The sequence below is a fragment of the Neophocaena asiaeorientalis genome, unplaced genomic scaffold, assembly GCF_003031525.2.
Source record: "Neophocaena asiaeorientalis asiaeorientalis breed wild unplaced genomic scaffold, Neophocaena_asiaeorientalis_V1.1 scaffold22, whole genome shotgun sequence".
Classification (NCBI taxonomy): domain Eukaryota; kingdom Metazoa; phylum Chordata; class Mammalia; order Artiodactyla; family Phocoenidae; genus Neophocaena; species Neophocaena asiaeorientalis.
In genome coordinates this window covers 312900-330111 of record NW_020174422.1, presented here as the reverse complement: position 1 = coordinate 330111, position 17212 = coordinate 312900, and the positions used below count along the sequence as shown (strand labels likewise).

The window sequence follows — 17212 nt, the reverse complement described above, 5'->3', positions numbered from 1 at the left end:
TTTTTCAGGTTGATCTGGACAGCAAGTCTCAGAATAAAAAGAGCAAAAATCCAGCCCAATTTTCCCCTAGTTGTGCAGAAGCTCAGTAAAATGGTAGAATTTATGGTGCTCCTGTTGAGACAGATCTGATAGAAGTAAATAAACCTGTATTTCATTAAGGTTCATTACTCTGTATCTCTTGAAGTGTAGTCTTGAACCCAACAAGGTAATTTTATTTAGTTGAAAAAATTCAAAATTCAACCATTTATTTGGATGTGAATTTTAAAAAGAAAGAAAAGGAGCAAATTAATTGTGCGTAGCAGCAAAACTGAAAAAAATACCATTGCCTGGCCTCCCTTTGGATTCCACAAAGCTCACAGAAAAAAATAACCAGTATTAGGAATTCAAAATGTCCAGGACACCAAAAGAATGCTTTTCTCAACATAATCTGCAAAAGCTCTGTGAGTCAGGGAGGTACCCTCCTTGTCCTCCTCACTTAACAACGAATGACCAACTGGCAGACAGAGGGCCTTGCCACTGAGGGTGGTGGTTCTTAACCCTTTTCGGCATTGTGGATCCCTTAGTACTACCACCACTAGTACTAATACCACTACTATTACGACTCCTATCCCTAACTTGCATTTATTGAGATTGCCACATGCCACGCGCTCTGTTCTGCACTTACACAAACTCTTCTATGTTAATGCTCAGCACAACCCAGTATGGAGAAATCATCATGATGTCCTTTGTGCAGAAGAAGAAACTAAGGCACAGAGAGGTCCAGGTGACTTGCCCAAGGTTGCGTAACTAGTCATCAGCAGCCTGGAGCAAGGACTGTGACCCAGGTCTGTCTGCTCCAGAGCTTCCTTAAGCTCTTAACAGCACTGCCTCGCTGGACCTCTCATATTACATAACAGTTATTACTGATATACTTTATAAGACAATGCTCATTATGAATACTGGTTAACACCAAAAAATAGGAAGCAAATGAAAATCAACCTGTCATCCTACTATCAAGAGGTAATGGCTACTAATTTATTGCTCTATTTCCTTCAACCATTTTTAAAACAGCTTTGGGTCAAAATAAAGGTGTCATTCTTTTTTCTGTTTAACTGCTTTGTTGAAATATAATTCACATACCACATAATTCACCCATTTAAAGCCTATAGATTCAGTGGGTTTAGTACCTGCACAGAGTTGTACAATCATTACCACCATCTAATTTTAGATTATTTTTGTCTCCAAAAAATGCTCGGCATCCATTCCCCCACCCTCCTACCTCCCAGCTCTGGCAACCACTAATCTACTTTCTGTCCCTATTGATTTGCCTATTCTGGACATTTCATATAAATGGAATCACACAATATGTGGTCCTTTGTGACTGGCTTCTTTCACTTAGCATGATGTTTCTGAACATGTATCAGAGCCTCATTTCATTGGATAGCATGTATCAGAACCTCATTTCATTGGATAATATTCCACGGTATGCATATACCACATTTTGTTTCTCTAGTCATCTGTTGTGGACATTTGGGTTGTTTGTACTTTTTGGCTATTATTAGCAATGCTGCTTTGAACATCCATGTATAGGTGTTTTGTGTGGGCATACATTTTCATTTCTCCTAGGAATGGAATTTTTGGCTTATAAGGTAACTCTATGTTTAATCTTTTGAGGAACTTCCAAACTATGTTTCAAAGCAGGTACACCATTTTACACTCCCACCACAATGAATGAGAGTTCTAATCGCTCCACATCCTCTCCAATGCTAGTTGTTGTCTGTCTTTTGATTATAGCCAACCTACTGAGAGTGACGTTGTAGCTCACTGTGGTTTTGATTTGCATTTCCCTAATAATTAGTAAGGTTGAGCACCTTTTCATATCTTCTTTGGAGAAGAAGTCTATTTAAATCCCTTGTCTATTTTTAAAATTGGATTCTTTCTTTTATTGTTGAGTTATAAGAGTTCCTCGAATATTCTGGATACAAATCTCTTATCAGATATCTGATTTGTAAATATTTTTCTCCCATTCTGTGGTTGTTTTTTCACTTTCTTAATGGTATCCTTTGAAGAACAGAAGTTTTAAATTTCCATTAAGTCCAATTAATTTTTTTTCTTTGGTTGCTTGTGCTTTTGATGTCATATATAAGAAGGTCATGCCTTATTTTTAATAAAAATATTTTTAAACAAACCAGAATCATATTAGATGAAACATTTTGTATCTAGATTTTTTTCGCCTCATATTTCATCATATGCATTTTCACCTGTAATTTACCTAAAAAATTTCCCCCCAATTTTACTTTAAGGTTATGCTATTTAGTTTTATCAAGGCTTCAGAGATATAGTGGGATTGGAGAAGATGCTGGAAAACATTGCAAAAAAAAAAAATCCCAAACTAGCAAATCAAATCTCCAATCCAAAAATTTAATAACATTCATTTTTAAAGTAATATAATTACATTACAAAAATGTAGAAAGAAGAGAAAACAAAAATACCCATAATCTCATCACCATAACAGCCCCATCATTGTCATTTTAATGTATTTTCTTCTGGGACTTTTTTTTTTAAGCATATCTTTGAAGAATTGCAATCATACAGTATATACAAATTTGCATTCTGCTGTTAAAATTTAACACACCGTAAGATTTCTTCCATGTTTCTCCCTAGTTTTCATAACTATCATTTTTACCAGCTGTAGAATATATCAAATGAATGTACTATAATTTACATAACTATTCTTTTATTAGATATTTGGCATTTTTTCTGGAACCTCTCCCTCTTCCTTTTTTTCTTTTTTCCTATTATGAGTAATGCATAGATTAATGTTTTATTGCTTATAACTGTTTCCATGCTTGGGATTATTTCCTTAAGATACATTCCTAGAACTGGAATTGCTAAATTGAAAGTTATAATTTTTTTCATGTCTCTCAATATTATATTGCTTGATTACTTTCCAAAAGATTTGAATCACTCTGAAATGCTATTGATGATGATTGATGATGATGCTTTGGGTACTATCATTTTTAAAATACTTTGTTAATTTAAGCTTTTAAAAAAGCTTCTTGTTTTAATTTGCATTTCATTTTATTACTCCTTAAACAGCCCACATAGATGGGATGTTCTGGTTTCATTTCCTTTTAAGTTAATTTTTAATGCGAGGAACACAGTTAAGCCTGTAATATATTAAATATGTAGCTATCTATATTTATAGATATATGAATACGAATATATATTTCAGGGGATGCACTACTTTCAAGTTTTATTTCAATGGTAAATTTATGTTTATAACTTTGCCAAAGAGATATAATTCTAGTAAATTTCTTCTGTACTTGTTGAATCAGGGTTATATATTAGTGAGACTTTTTTTTTCCCCTAAGCAGAAGGGCAAGTGGGGTGAAAAGATAAATTAGTAAAAAAAAATATTCATTTAGATAAGGTATTATTATATCTTGATATTGCTCATGTTAAAATTTTATAGCCAAGTTCCCATCATTTTGTAGACATCTTTTAGTATGTATTATTTTAAATATAGCTTATTATTTTAATTATCTCCAATTAAAAGCACTTTTACATATCAATGTGTATTCTAGTAAAAAGGAGCTTTGGATTCTTTCCATTTTGTAATATGGCCTCTATTTCTCTCTTTAAAGTAATTTTAAATATAGCCAATAAGTCCCAAGGAGTTCCTTTAGATGAGCTATGAATTTAAAAATTAACCCACATTTTATTTTATTGTGTATTGTGCTACAGAATAAATGTTAAAGGATTTTCACTAAGTGTTTTTGTGCCTTCACTAAGTACTTTTATCTGATTATTCACACACTGCTTTCAATGTATACTAACTACTTCTATTTGGCATTCTATTTCTTAGCGAGAAGGTGGATTCACCACATCCTAATTATCATTATGATTCCATTACTCAGGTAGTCCTTGGAGACCACAAGAATTTGTCCAGTTACTTGCAGTTACGGTCAATCATTGCCACCTGAAATTAATGCACAATTAAGTCAAGTCATGAATATCCGGATTCAGATGTCTATCTTGAAAAAACGAAGTTAAGAAGGCATTTTGGCAATTTCAGAACACATTTTTTCTTCACTGCTTTTTAAAAGAGCCTATCAAAAGTTTACAAAATGGGGCTTCCATCGTGGCACAGTGGTTAAGAATCCGCCTGCCAATGCAGGGGACGCGGGTTCGAGCCCTGGTCCAGAAAGATCCCACATGCGGCAGAGCAACTAAACCCGTGTGCCACAACTGAGCCTGCGCTCTAGAGCCTGAGAGCCACAACTACTGAGCCCTCGTGCCACAACTGCTGAGCCTGTGCTCTAGAGCCTGCGAGCCACAACTACTGAGCCCTTGTGCCACAACTACTGAAGCCTGCGTGCCTAGAACCTGTGCTCCGCAACGAGAAGCCACAGCAACGAGAAGCCCCCACTCATAGCAACTAGAGAAAGCCTGTGGGCAGCAACAAAGACCCAATGCAGCCAAAAAGAAATTAAAAAAAAATTTTTACAAAATGATATCCATTTACTTACCACTTAACTTTGGATTTTTTAGAAATGTAGGAAGCTCTGAGGGTGGGCACTTATTTGAATCAAAACGAGGGCATTTTTCTGTTCCACTTCTCCTCCTCCATTGTTATTTTCATCCCTCCCTGTGGTTGGTTCCTTCTTTCTTTCCCTATTACTCTTTTAACTTTATCTAATCCAGGTCCTTATTCCCACTTTATTCCCTCCTTCTGGGTGCCCCTCCTTTTGTCTTGCCCTGCCCTTTCTTTGAACACCACCAAATATCTAGCTGTGTCTCTAGTTATCTCATTTTTCATAACTCCTATTCTTTTTTATATTAATATTTGTTGTCCTAATTTTCATAGAGTATCACAGTAATTCATGCCCATTACAAAGACTGCAAAAACAGAAACTGTAGGAAGAATTGAAAACCACCAGTTATTCCAAGAGGTAACTACTATTAACTCATTCCGGTATGTCTTTTGTCTTCTTTTCATTAAAAAAAAACAAAACAGGGCTTCCCTGGTGGCGCAGTGGTTGAGAGTCCACCTGCCGATGCAGGGGACACGGGTTCGTGCCCTGGTCCGGGAAGATCCCACATGCCGCGGAGCGGCTGGGCCGGTGAGCCACGGCCGCTGGGCCTGCGTGTTCGGAGCCTGTGCTCCGCAGCGGGAGAGGCCACAACAGTGAGAGGCCCGTGTACCGCAAAAAAAAAAACTTAAATCAGGATCTTATTAGATACATTTTGTATCTAACTTTTCTCACTTCATATTTCATCACAAGCATTTCACCTCTAATTTATCTAAGATGTGTAATACCTCATTGAAAAGAAATTGGAATATCTATAAAAGCAAGATGAAGAAAATGAAAATCACCCAGAGATAATCACTTTTAACATTTTGATCTGTTTATTTCTGGTCTTTATTCCTATGCATATTGTTACAAAAGCTGGATCATACTCTACATATATTTTATAAAATATTGAATTTTGTGTAAAAATTTTCAACATTTCCTCAACAAACAATCATCGAGCACTTAGTAAGTTCTGGGTGTTGGGAAATATAGAGAAGGAGACGGAAAATGCCTTCACTTTCATACAGCTTACTTTCTAGTGAGGAAGAAAGACAATAAGCAAACAAATAAGAAGAGATATGACATCCTGAGGGACAGGTGCTAGAGAAAAAGAAAGCAGAGCGAGGGGATGGAGAACAATGTAAAGGGTGTTGGCTCCTTTGTATGGGGTGGTGAGAGAAGGAGGGGCGCCCAAGGAGATGATAACTGAGCAGACATCTAAAGAAACAAATTTAAAAAATATTAAAAATACAATATATTTTTTCTGGATTTTGTGTTGTTTGTAGTGGATTTCCGCTTAAGTGTTTAACTTGAAATTTCTCCTTTTTATCCTTTGTTTTAAAAAGATTTTTTGACGTGGACCATTTTTAAAGTCTTTATTGAATGTGTTATAATATTGCTTCTGCTTTGTGTTTTGGTTTTTGGCCCATGAGGCATGTGGGATCTTAGCTCCCCGACCAAGGATCGAACATGCACCCCCTGCATTGGAAGGCGAAGTCTCAACCACTGGACCGCCAGGGAAGTCCCTCTCCTTTCCATTCTAAATAAATGTCTGCCTTTATCCCAAATTTTGTATTCTTTTTCTTAAAGAGGGCCCCTAAATAGAATAGGCATCAGTGCTCACAAATCGCAAATCTGTGGCTGACAGTGCTCTCTGCGATGGGGGCTGGCAGACATAACTCTTAAAGGGAGAATGATGTTGAGTGTCAGTCCTTAGACTCCACCATACTGATGGGTGGTCACTGGTTCAGCAGATCAGAAGCCCAATCTGACAGTGGAAAAGCCCAGAAGCAGATTCACGTTACATAATTCTGGGCAGGTTTAAGATTTGGGTCAGGAATTCCCTGGAAGTCCAGTGGTTAGGACACGGCACTTTCACTGCCATGGCCCGGGTTCGATCCCTGGTTAGGGAACAAAGATCCCACTAGCTGCAGGGGCGTGGCAAAAAGGATTTGGAGCCCCAAGTACATCTGAAAGTGATGCTGGAAACAAGAGGATGGGTTGAATACACATATAGCAAAAGTTATGTGCCCAGATTCTACCGCCACCTCATGTATCACCCTGGCTGATGGAGCTTGGTTTACTCCAGTTCATTCTCTGAGCTATTGCTATCAGCAATTTACCTTCTTCAGACACCTCTTTTTTTTTTTTTTTTTTTTTTAACATGTCAAAGTCTTCTGAAAACCCAGGGTCTGCTTGCACTCAGATAAGCCCCTCTATGCCTTCACGGGTTCGTTTATTTCTTGACAGAAGAATTTTGAAACCCAGACCAATTTGTTTCCACGCTGCAGAAAGTGGAAGGTTTTAAAGCAGTCAGATGATGAAGGAATTAAAGTCTGTGTCTGCTGAGGTTCTAACGTCCTGTAAGAGGAGACATTTGCTCAGCACGCTCCCACCCTGGATGCCACGCAGAACACCCAGTGATGTGGCAGCGTTTGAAATGCCATGTTCCACACGTGCTGCTTATTCTGTGGTCTGGAAAAGTAGAGGGGGGTATTATTACTGTCACTTACTTTGCTGCCTTTTGAGTATTAGAGCCAAGATTATTTCAGCTGCATAGATCCTGTATTGCAACGATAATGTGGATGGATTTACATATACAGCTCCCTAGCGAATGATTTTTAGAAACAATTTTCAGGAGAGTTAAAGGTAGCAATAGATGAAAAGCAACTTAATTACTTAATCATAATGCAAAATTACCAACCTTTCGGAGGATAATGTTGTTGGAAAAACGTCTTTCCCTTCATTTTTCCATTTTCCCAGCCTTGGTTCCATATATACAAGTAAGCACCGCACTCTGGTGAAGCCTGCCGTACTCAGCCCACTGTTTCTGAACTCCGGCTGCAGTTCAGAACAACCTGGAGATCTTTTGAAACATATCAGTGCCAGGACCCCATCCCCAGACACTCAGGTTCAGTTCTTTTGGGGGCGGGGCGCTGGCTCTGATAGCTTGTCAAGTTCCCCAGGTGGTTAATCACGGAGCCAGGATTGAGAACCGTTGCACCTGGAAAAAGATGGGCAGGAATGTGATCTCTCCTGCTCCCAAGGAGCAAAGTAGCAGACAATACTGGTGACTGCAGGGAACTCAGCCCCTGGGGTTACCAGTTTCCAGTGACAACATGCTGATGTCACCTGTTCCTTCCTCTTCCTCATCATGAGGTACTTAGGGCTTGACATAGGAGGGTATCTGGGGTCTGTGGGGCACCACTCTCAGCTCAGGCTGTGAAGCTAACTGTCATAGAAAGGATGCCCTCCCTCTCAGCTAAATACTCAGAGTCAGAGATGTGGGCCAAGAGGATGAGGACATTCTCACAGGGACTGCGACTTTATTGCTGGAAGTGGTTCAGTGAAAAGGAGGATCTACATAAAAGAATCCAGTGGCGGAGGAGCACAGATCACAAAGCGTAGGGAGCAAGGAGGGCACCAGTAAGAGGCCTTGAGGAGAGTTCCTGGAAAGCCTAGCTACTGAGGCTCGCAACAAAAAGCTATGACAAAGTGCGAGAGAGGCATGGACGTATATACACTACCAAACGTAAGTTAGATAGCTAGTGGGAAGCAGCCGCATGGCACAGGGAGATCAGCTCCGTGCTTTGTGACCACCTAGAGGGGTGGGATAGGGAGGGTGGGAGGGAGGGAGACGCAACATGGAGGAGATATGGGGATATACGTATATGTACAGCTGATTCACTTTGTTATAAAGCAGAAACTAACACACCATTGTAAAGCAATTATATTCCAATAAAGATGTTAAAAAAAAAAAAAGCTATGACAACAGAAAGGGCTGTTTTAATTAAGTCTAGAGTAAGAGGTTCAGGGAGGGACATCTGGGCTCACTGTTTGGAGCCAACTGCATAATTTTGATGGATGAGAAAAGAAAGTGAAACTCCACAACTTTTTATTTCTGTTTACTCTGTCAAAGAACATGATCACTGAATAAAATAGGATGCTCTTTGGTTAGAAAGAACTGAGATCCAAGATAGAAATTTTAACTGAAAAGAAAAAAAAAAGCCAAAACAGCTAAGAAAATTCTATTTAAAAAGTAAGTAATTAAAATGGGGTTTAAAAATAAAATAAAATAGGAATAGATAGATTAGTGGAACAGGGCAGAAAAGTAAGGCATCTGAACACATTTTGAAATTTACCATATGATAAAAGTGGCATTTCAGTGGGGAAAAGGTAAATTAATCAAAATGATGATGGGGCAAGTGGTTAGCTATTTTGAAAAACAAAACGCTGGATTCCTACCTCACTCCTTATAACAAAATAAATTAGAGGTATATTTTTAGATACCAGAAAAGTACCAGTAAATATATATATATATATATATGATCTTGGAGTAGAAAAGAATTTTCTGAATCTATATATCTATATACACATACACATATACATGTACACACATACATACACACACATAAAAAGCACACTACAGGGACTTTCCCGGTGGCCCAGTGGTTAAGACTCCACGCTCCCAAGGCAGGGGACCCGGATTCCATCCTTGGTCAGGGAACTAGATCCTTCATGCTGCAACTAAAGGTCCTGCATGCCGCAACTAAAAATCCTGTATTCGGCACCAAAAATCCCACGTGCCGCAACAAAGACCCGGCACAGCCAAATAAATATATATTAAAAAAATCAGACAAAATGCTTGGCAGGATACACACGACACTTAACAGAAGTTATTTCTGGGGCATGAAACTGGAGGGCAATAAGGTGAGACAGTTTCTCTCTCCTCTCTCTCCATTTATATTCTCTCTCTCTATATATATAGAGAAAGATACACATGTAGATGTAGATATATATACACTAAGTTAATAACTAAATACATATTTTATATATAATAGAAATATATAATATATATTTAATATGTATTTAGGTATTAGTTTATTTAGTTTTATAGAGAAGATATATAGAATTTTAAAAACTGTAAAAAATCAACACTGGTTAACAGTTTGAAGAAAAGCACTTGCATGCTCTCAATAATTTCAGATTTTTTTGACCCAGACAAATCTCCCCTCAGGGTCCTGAAAGAATGTGAGACATGTCTAAGTCATAGGCCAGGAAAGGGAAGACTTACTGAGCTGGCATTATGCTGGGTAGCTCAATACTGACTAGTGGGGCTTGGAAAGGAAGCAATAATTACTAGAAGCAAGCATCACCAACAGAAAGTTTTGTTGGTCTTGGAAGTAAGGAAGGAAAACTGCATTGCATCTGAGCTCCGCTACTTACCACCTCTGTCAACTTTCATGAGTTACCTAAACTCCCAGAGCCTTGGCCTCCTCATCGCAACATCATGGAGTTGTGTGAGCATTGTATGAAAGGGTCCTAGAAATGATTCCCAACTGTAAGGGGCTGTGCACAGGTAAAGGATTATTATTTTTTCACAGGGTTATTAGATTGGTTCATCAGAGGAATGTGGTAGACACAGTATATCCAGACCTCAACAAAACATCTGACAATATCTTCCACTGTATCTTTTAGGAAAGGCTGGAAAATATGAGTTAGATGCTGGGACAAGTGAGGAACTTGTGGAATGACTGTGCCTAGGGAAGCTGAACTAGTAGACTGACAGGAAATTTCTATTGGCCTGATACAGGAGTCTAGGTTACACTCTATCTTTTGCAATGTTTTAATTCTCATTAAATTTGCAAGGGACATGAAGTTAAAGACGGAAAACTTGTCAGAGACAGAAACCCAATCTAAAACATCCTGGCAGGCTAAAACAAAGAATTTTCAAGATAAAAGGTAACTAGAATAACTGTGTTTTATAATTACTTGGGGGTTAGGGGCACCGATCTTTTGCATGGTTGAAAATAGCGTGTAACGTAGAATTGGCCCCCCACATTCTCCAATCCTCTGTATCCATGGTTCTGTAGCCATGGATTCAAGGAACCGTGGATCAATTGTGTAGTATTATAGTATTTACTACTGAAAAAAATCCAGATATAAGTGGACGTGCAAAGTTCAAATCCGTGTTGTCAAAGGGTCAACTGTATATCAAAAATAAAATGTGCCAAGATCTTTACAAAAATATACATCCCAGAGCTAGCAAGGGTTAGGAAAACAGGTTACTTCATAAACTCTTGGTAAGAGTATAAATAGGTACACTGATGAAGGAAAATTGACAATATATATCATTGGCCTTAAAAAAACAGGCCTTAAAAACAAGTATATTCTTTGACCCAGAAAGCCACTTTTGAAAATGTGTAAGATGCATAAAATAACAAAACCAGAGCTGGCCATCCCAGCATTATTTATGATAGAGAATAACTATATATAACATATATATCTAATGGTATGAATTTATAAGTAAAGGATAGTATTTACATAGGATAAAGTACTATAAAGCAGTGATTCTCAGCTGGGGATAATTTTGCTCCCATGGGACATTTGGCAAAGTCTGGAGATATTTTTGGTTGTCACAACCTGTGGGGAAGGGGAGATGCTGCTGGCATTTAGCGGGTAGAGACCAGAGATACTGCTAAAAATTCTATAGTGTGTAGAAAAGTTCCCCACAACAAAGAATTATCTGTTCCAAAATGTCAATAGGGCCCAGAAATAGTTGAGAAACTCTGCTGTATGGTCTTAAAAATTATGTGGAGAAAGGATAATGACAGGAAATGATACGGGAGAGTGTTTATACATTTTGTAAATTTTTTAAGTTATAAAATACTAAGAGATTTTATTTGTGTGTGATTTTTAAAAATTGGAAGATGATACGCTAATCAATAGTAATTGATGAGTAGCAGGGCTAAGAATGATTTAAATTTTCTTTTGCATGCTTTTCTGCATTTTTCAAAGTTTCTTATAACATATATTACCTTGAAAATAAGTAAAGAAAAATATTCAATGAAAATTAATTATCAAGGATTGGTCTTTTCTGTGAGCAGTGTGAAAAAGTTTTGATGGTTTTTGCTGACAGTGAGCCTGTAATCTTAGACTACATTAATGGAGATATAGCCTATAAGATCTGGAATGAGTGATTCATGGTCCTCTCCCCCTTGTGCTGGCCAGGTCTCACCTGGACTCTTATGTTCAGGACTGGCCATCACATTTTATCAGGAATGTAGAAGATGTATATTTACACTCTGCCTATTTATACAGAGAAAAGTGTGTGTGTATGTGTGTGTGTGTGTGTGTGTGTGTGTATTTTCCTATTAATTGATTTAGTAGAAGTGGTTACCTTAGTCTGATCCAATAAACTGAAAGTTCTCTTTAGGTAACTCTAGGATGGCTCCCTAGGTAAAGGTCCAGTCTTTCAAAGCCCCTCTTCTCCACGAGGTGTGGACAAAGTGACACTGACAGACAGAGGGACCTAGATTCACACCAGGCCCTGCAGATCCTAGCGCCCCCTGCTGCTCAAGGCTGCACCTGGCATGGTGGCTGCTGAGGGTCACAGGGTCCTCCTGCTTCTGGGGTATTCTGTTGCTGTCTGTTTCTAAAGCCTGAGCTCATGCACTTCCTTCCTTCTCTAGACCTGGCTGGGGCACCACCTCATTCCCGCTGGTGCTGTGGACCCCCGAGGTCAGCCTGTGATCTCACTGAGGTGACAGCTTCTGGTAAGCACATTACCTAGATTATCAGCCCATTTCTGCACCCCTCTGTGTGGGCACAGAGGAACTCTGAGTCCTGGCCAGACAGGAAGCAGGGTTGCCTAGAGAGTTAAAAGTCAGGCCCACTTTGCTAAATTGGGTCACTTAGTTTATATATTTAGGGCATGCTCTTTTTAGGGCATGTGTAATTTTTGGGGGGGTGTGGGGGTTTGGGGAGAAGCACTTTTTATTTTGATGTAATTTCCCATGTAAAAAGTCACATATGCCCTTTACCTAGATTCACCAGTTATTTACATTTTGTCTCTTTAGCCTTATCTATGTGTGTGTTTGCACATATATATTTTTTTCTGAATCATTTGAAAGGATATTAAAATCCCAGGAAAAATTCATATATAGATAAGAGTATTCTAAAATTTATGTGGAAAGGCAAAGGAACTCCAATAGCTAAAACAATTCTGAAAAAGAAAGGTAGTGGGAGAAATCAGTCTACTTGATTTCAAGGCTTACTATATAGATACAAGTAATTAAGATTGTATGGTGTTGGTGGAGGGATAGATATAGATCAATGGAATAGAACAGAGAACCCCAAAATAGACCTCTGTAAGTACAGCCAACTGATTTTTGACAAAAATATAAAAGCAATGCAGTGGAGGAAAGACAGTCTTCAACAAATGGTCTGGAGCTATTGGACATTGACAGGTCAAAATATGAACCCTGACTTGAGTCTCACATCTTATATAAAAATTAATTCAAAACGGATATATTTAAATGTAAAACTTTAGGAAAAAAACAGAAGAAAATCTTTGGGAACTGAGCTTGATGATTTTTGACTAGCGTGCCAAGACTGTTCAATGAAGAAAAGACAGTCTTTTCTACAATTGGTGTTGGGGAAACTGGATATCCACATGCAAAACAATGAAGCTGAACCCTTACCTTATACTTAACTCAAACTGGATCACAGCCCTAAATGTAAGACCTAAAACTATAAAACTCTTAGAAGAAAACATAGGAGAAAAACTTCCAACATTGGATTTAGCAATGATTTGTTAGAAATCACACCCAAAGCACGGGAGACAAAAGAAAAAAATAGAAATATCAGAGTTCATCAAAATTAAAAACTTTTGTGCGTCAAAAGACACTATCAAGGAAGTGAAAAGACAACCCACAGAATGGAAGGAAATATTTGCATATCATATATCGGATAAGGGATTGATATCCAGAACGCATAAAGAACTCCTACATGGGACCAATAACAACAACAAAAGAACCACACAATCCATTTCAAAAATGGACAAAGGACTTGAATACACATTTCTCCAAAGGAGATATACATATGGCTAAAAAGCACATGAAAATATGCTCATCATTAATCATTAAGGAAATGCAAATCAAAACCACAATGAGATACCACTTCACATCCATTAGGATGGCTATTATTAAAACACACACACACACCCAGAAAACAACTTTTGGCAAGGATGTAGAGAAATCAGAACCCATGTGCATTACTGGTAGGAATGTAAAATGGTGCAGCCAGTATTATGATTCCTCAAAAAACTAGACATAGAATTATCATATGATCCAGCAATTCCACTTTCAAAAGAATTGAAAGCAGGGACTCGAACAGATGATTTGCACAATTTTGTTCACAGCTGCATTATTCACAATAGCCAAAAGGCAAAAACAGCCCAAATGTCCACTGACGGATGAAAGGATAAACAAAATGTGGTGTATCCGAATGGAATATTATTCAGTCTTAAAAGGAAGGAAATTCTGACACATGCTATAACGTGAACCTTGTTCATCATGCTAAGTGAAATAAACCAGACACAAAAGGGTAAATACATGCTTTCACTTATATGAGGCACCTAGGATAGGCAAATTTATAGAGACAGCAAGTAGAATGGTGGTTACCAGAGGCAGGGAGGACGGGGGTACGGGGAGTTGTTGTTTAATGCATACAGAGTTTCAATTTGGGATGACGAAGAAGTCCTGGAGGTGGATATTAATGATGGTTGTATAATAATATGAACGTACTTAGTGCCACTGAACTGTATACACTTGAAAATGGTAAATTTTATGTTATGTGTGTTTTACAACACAAAAAGGCACACACGCGCGCGCACACACACACACACACACTCCTCAGTGGCAGCAGCTACATTTCAAATACTTAATAACCACCTGTGGCTAATGGCCACTGTGCTGGATATTCTAGGCCTAAGATAAAGGATTTGGAGGGAGGCGTATATTTGGTGGGCTCGTAACAGTAATTTGATTTTCACATGTAGCCCAAGGATATCAGTTTCATCTTTCCAGGCTTAACATAATACAGTAATGGTAAACAGTAAGAGCATACCGGCAGGGAGCTCAGTTGTGACCAGCAATGCCCAGTCACTCTAACTGGGAACAGGACTGGCCCCTCCTCCATTCTGTGTGATTTGGGCAAGTCACGTGAGCCACAAGCTTCACCTCTGATACATAAGAGGGCCCAGTGCTTTCCAGATGCGATTCCACATCTTTTTACACTGGTGGAGCAAATCAGTTCCTGAACCCAGAGCATCACCTTTCTGTGCCTGGCACAGAGCAGCTTCTGGAACCAAACGTCTCTAGAAAGGGAGGGCACCATGTGGGGAAGAGGAGAAGGGCTGGGGGGCCAGCTCCGGGAGCTCTGGTTAGTGGTGATGGGGAATCACTGGTGGGCGAGAGGCATGCGGGACGCAGAGTAAGGGAGACCCATGGGGAATGGAAACAGAAGCAACGACCCAAAGTGGGGAAACTGAGGTTATGCCAAAGCCACCAGAACGAAGACTGGGAATCAGTTCTCTCCTAACTCTACACTTGCTTCTTGCAGAGAAATCAGCCTGCAGAGGTAAGATCTAGGGGAACCGAGGGGATAATGGCAGGTCCTCGAGTGAGGGCTAGGGCGGGGTCTGCACTGAAGATCAGTGAGCCCCAAATGAACCAAGCGAGGTCACCGGGAATGGAACTAACCAAGGGCCATGATCTAACCAATCTGCAGAGCTCCAGAATTGGGGCACAGGGTTGAGGGGTGGGGGTCGGGGGGAGTGGAGGAGGGGAGCTCTGTCTGCAGAGGCAGCTGCCCAGAGCTGGGAAGAACTTGCTCAGGTCATGCCCAAAGTAATGGTAAACACTAGCCCTTCCGACAAAGGTCCCATAATTAACAAGTTCTGCATATCAACAGTGAAAAGGATGCCATTTCCTGATGCTTTCAAGTCCTCACAGAGAAGCCAACCCAGGCTATGGAACAGATGGAAAGAAAGCCCTGTGCCTTGAATGTGAGAGCCCATGGTCCTCTGCCCGAAGTGGATTTTGTCAGGTATTAAAGATGCAGTTAAAAAACAGCAACGTGTTTGGAGGCACAAATATGTTCCTCCAGAAATACTCCAAGTGCCCACTAAGTGTGCCCACGTGCACACACACTCCCTCATGAGCCCCTTGCAGGAGAGGGTACGTGATACTCAGCGTCAGGATCAAATGGCTCTGACAGCGTACGGCACCAGCTGAGCTCAGTAAATGTGACATTTAAACGTGTGCTCCTTTCATACCCATGAACCTGGGGGGAGACCAGGGGCCACTTAAAAAAGTGGGTGCTTAGGGAAAAGAAAAGGCTGACCTTAGGGAAGCTGGGACACGGGCTTTCAAAACCTTTGATCTCACTTAACAGCGCTGTGTGCAGTGGCACTCCATCAAGGGCGCCATGGGGAACTCTGCGGCTCTCACCCCCCACCTGGGGGACACATCAGAAAGAAGGCAGGGGCTGCAAGGGACGGGCCGGTCCAGGAAATAGGGCTGTGCCCACAGGCCAACTCCCCTGTAAGGCCACCAAAGTGTGCTGCCCAGTGTTGCAGCTCTGGCAATGCCACCTCTGAACTTCCCCGAGGAGCCCAAGGCTAGGACTGCCGCTTACCACGAAGTCAAGACAGGGGAGTGAAGCTGTTCTACTCCCTTCTTCTCCCTATGGAGGAGGACCACGGCTCTGGCAGCATCACTGGGCACAGGCCCGGTGTTAGTCATGCAGGGATGCAGAAAGCAGACCTAGTGGGAAAGAGTCAGGAGAGAGACGTGGCAGAGACAGAGCGAGGCCTCGGTGGCGCCTATCCATGAGAATGCAGTGCGAAGATGTGGAGGTTCCTGTGGCGGGGCGAGGGGAGCTGGTTTACAGACCGGCATCTGCACACGGAGAAGAGGCCACCACGTCCCACACACGTCCCTTCCAGCCAGTGCCGCGCAAGCAGCTGCACAAAGGCCCCTCCCCCAGTCCACCTGAGATGCCCCTTCCAGCCTGGGCTTGACAGCTGCACTCATCCCTAAGTGGAGACTTACTTTTCTTTAAAGGGAGAGCTGGGAGGGAATGGAGAGAGCAAGAGAAGACAGAAATAGCCGAAGAAAGAGAAATATGTAAATGCATTCCAGGAAAACGCCAAAACTGAAACCGCAATGATCCAGAAAAAGCTAATGGTTCCCGTCAGCTTCACAATCCCATTTTCCCTGATCATCTTAACGTGTTTCCCCTCAAAATCAGTCATTTTCCAACAGGATATTTTGTGGTCTGATTCCGCTGTCCTGCTCTCCAGTGGCTGACAGGGGCCCGTAGCCCATGCCTCCCTCCTCATCCCTCTGCCCCCCAGTCCCTTCTGGGCTGGCGTGGGGCTCTCCACCTCCCAGGAGAGGACGTGGAAGGAGGGAGAACACGGGTATCTATCTGTTAGAACAGGCTCCCTGGAAATAACCCACACCACCAAACAACTGGTTTAATTTTATTTCAAAATTGTACAAAACGGCCGTAAGCGGCTATAAAAAACTTCATCTTCAGAACACGTTGAAATTCAGAAACAACAGCAAAACAGGTATCCTTCACAGTGTAATGGAAAAGCTTTCTCTGAGGCAGAAATTACAACTCCTCCTTCTTCTTTCCTAGTCTCTCATGGTCTCCCTCCCGGAGTGTTCGAATAAAACTAGTAAATCCCAACTCCTGTAGCAGAGGGAAAGAGAAACAAAAGGAACTTTAACCTGATGCGGATGTGTGCCCCCCGCCTCCTCACTCCCCTTTCCTGACCGACACTGCGGCGTGCTCACTCCTCG

The 17212-nt window shown here is 40.7% G+C and overlaps 1 protein-coding gene across 1 annotated transcript in view; it reads right to left on the bottom strand.

Annotated features, from left to right (window-relative positions):
* Window positions 1-16873: 16873 nt before the first annotated feature.
* PDIA5 (protein disulfide isomerase family A member 5) overlaps window positions 16874-17212 on the bottom strand; it is a 93137-nt gene continuing 92798 nt past the window's right edge. Inside the window, exon 17 of the mRNA XM_024756500.1 lies at window positions 16874-17102. Within this exon, the coding sequence (XP_024612268.1) occupies window positions 17022-17102 (81 nt within the window). The 3' untranslated portion in view covers window positions 16874-17021. The remainder of the gene's footprint in view (window positions 17103-17212) is intronic.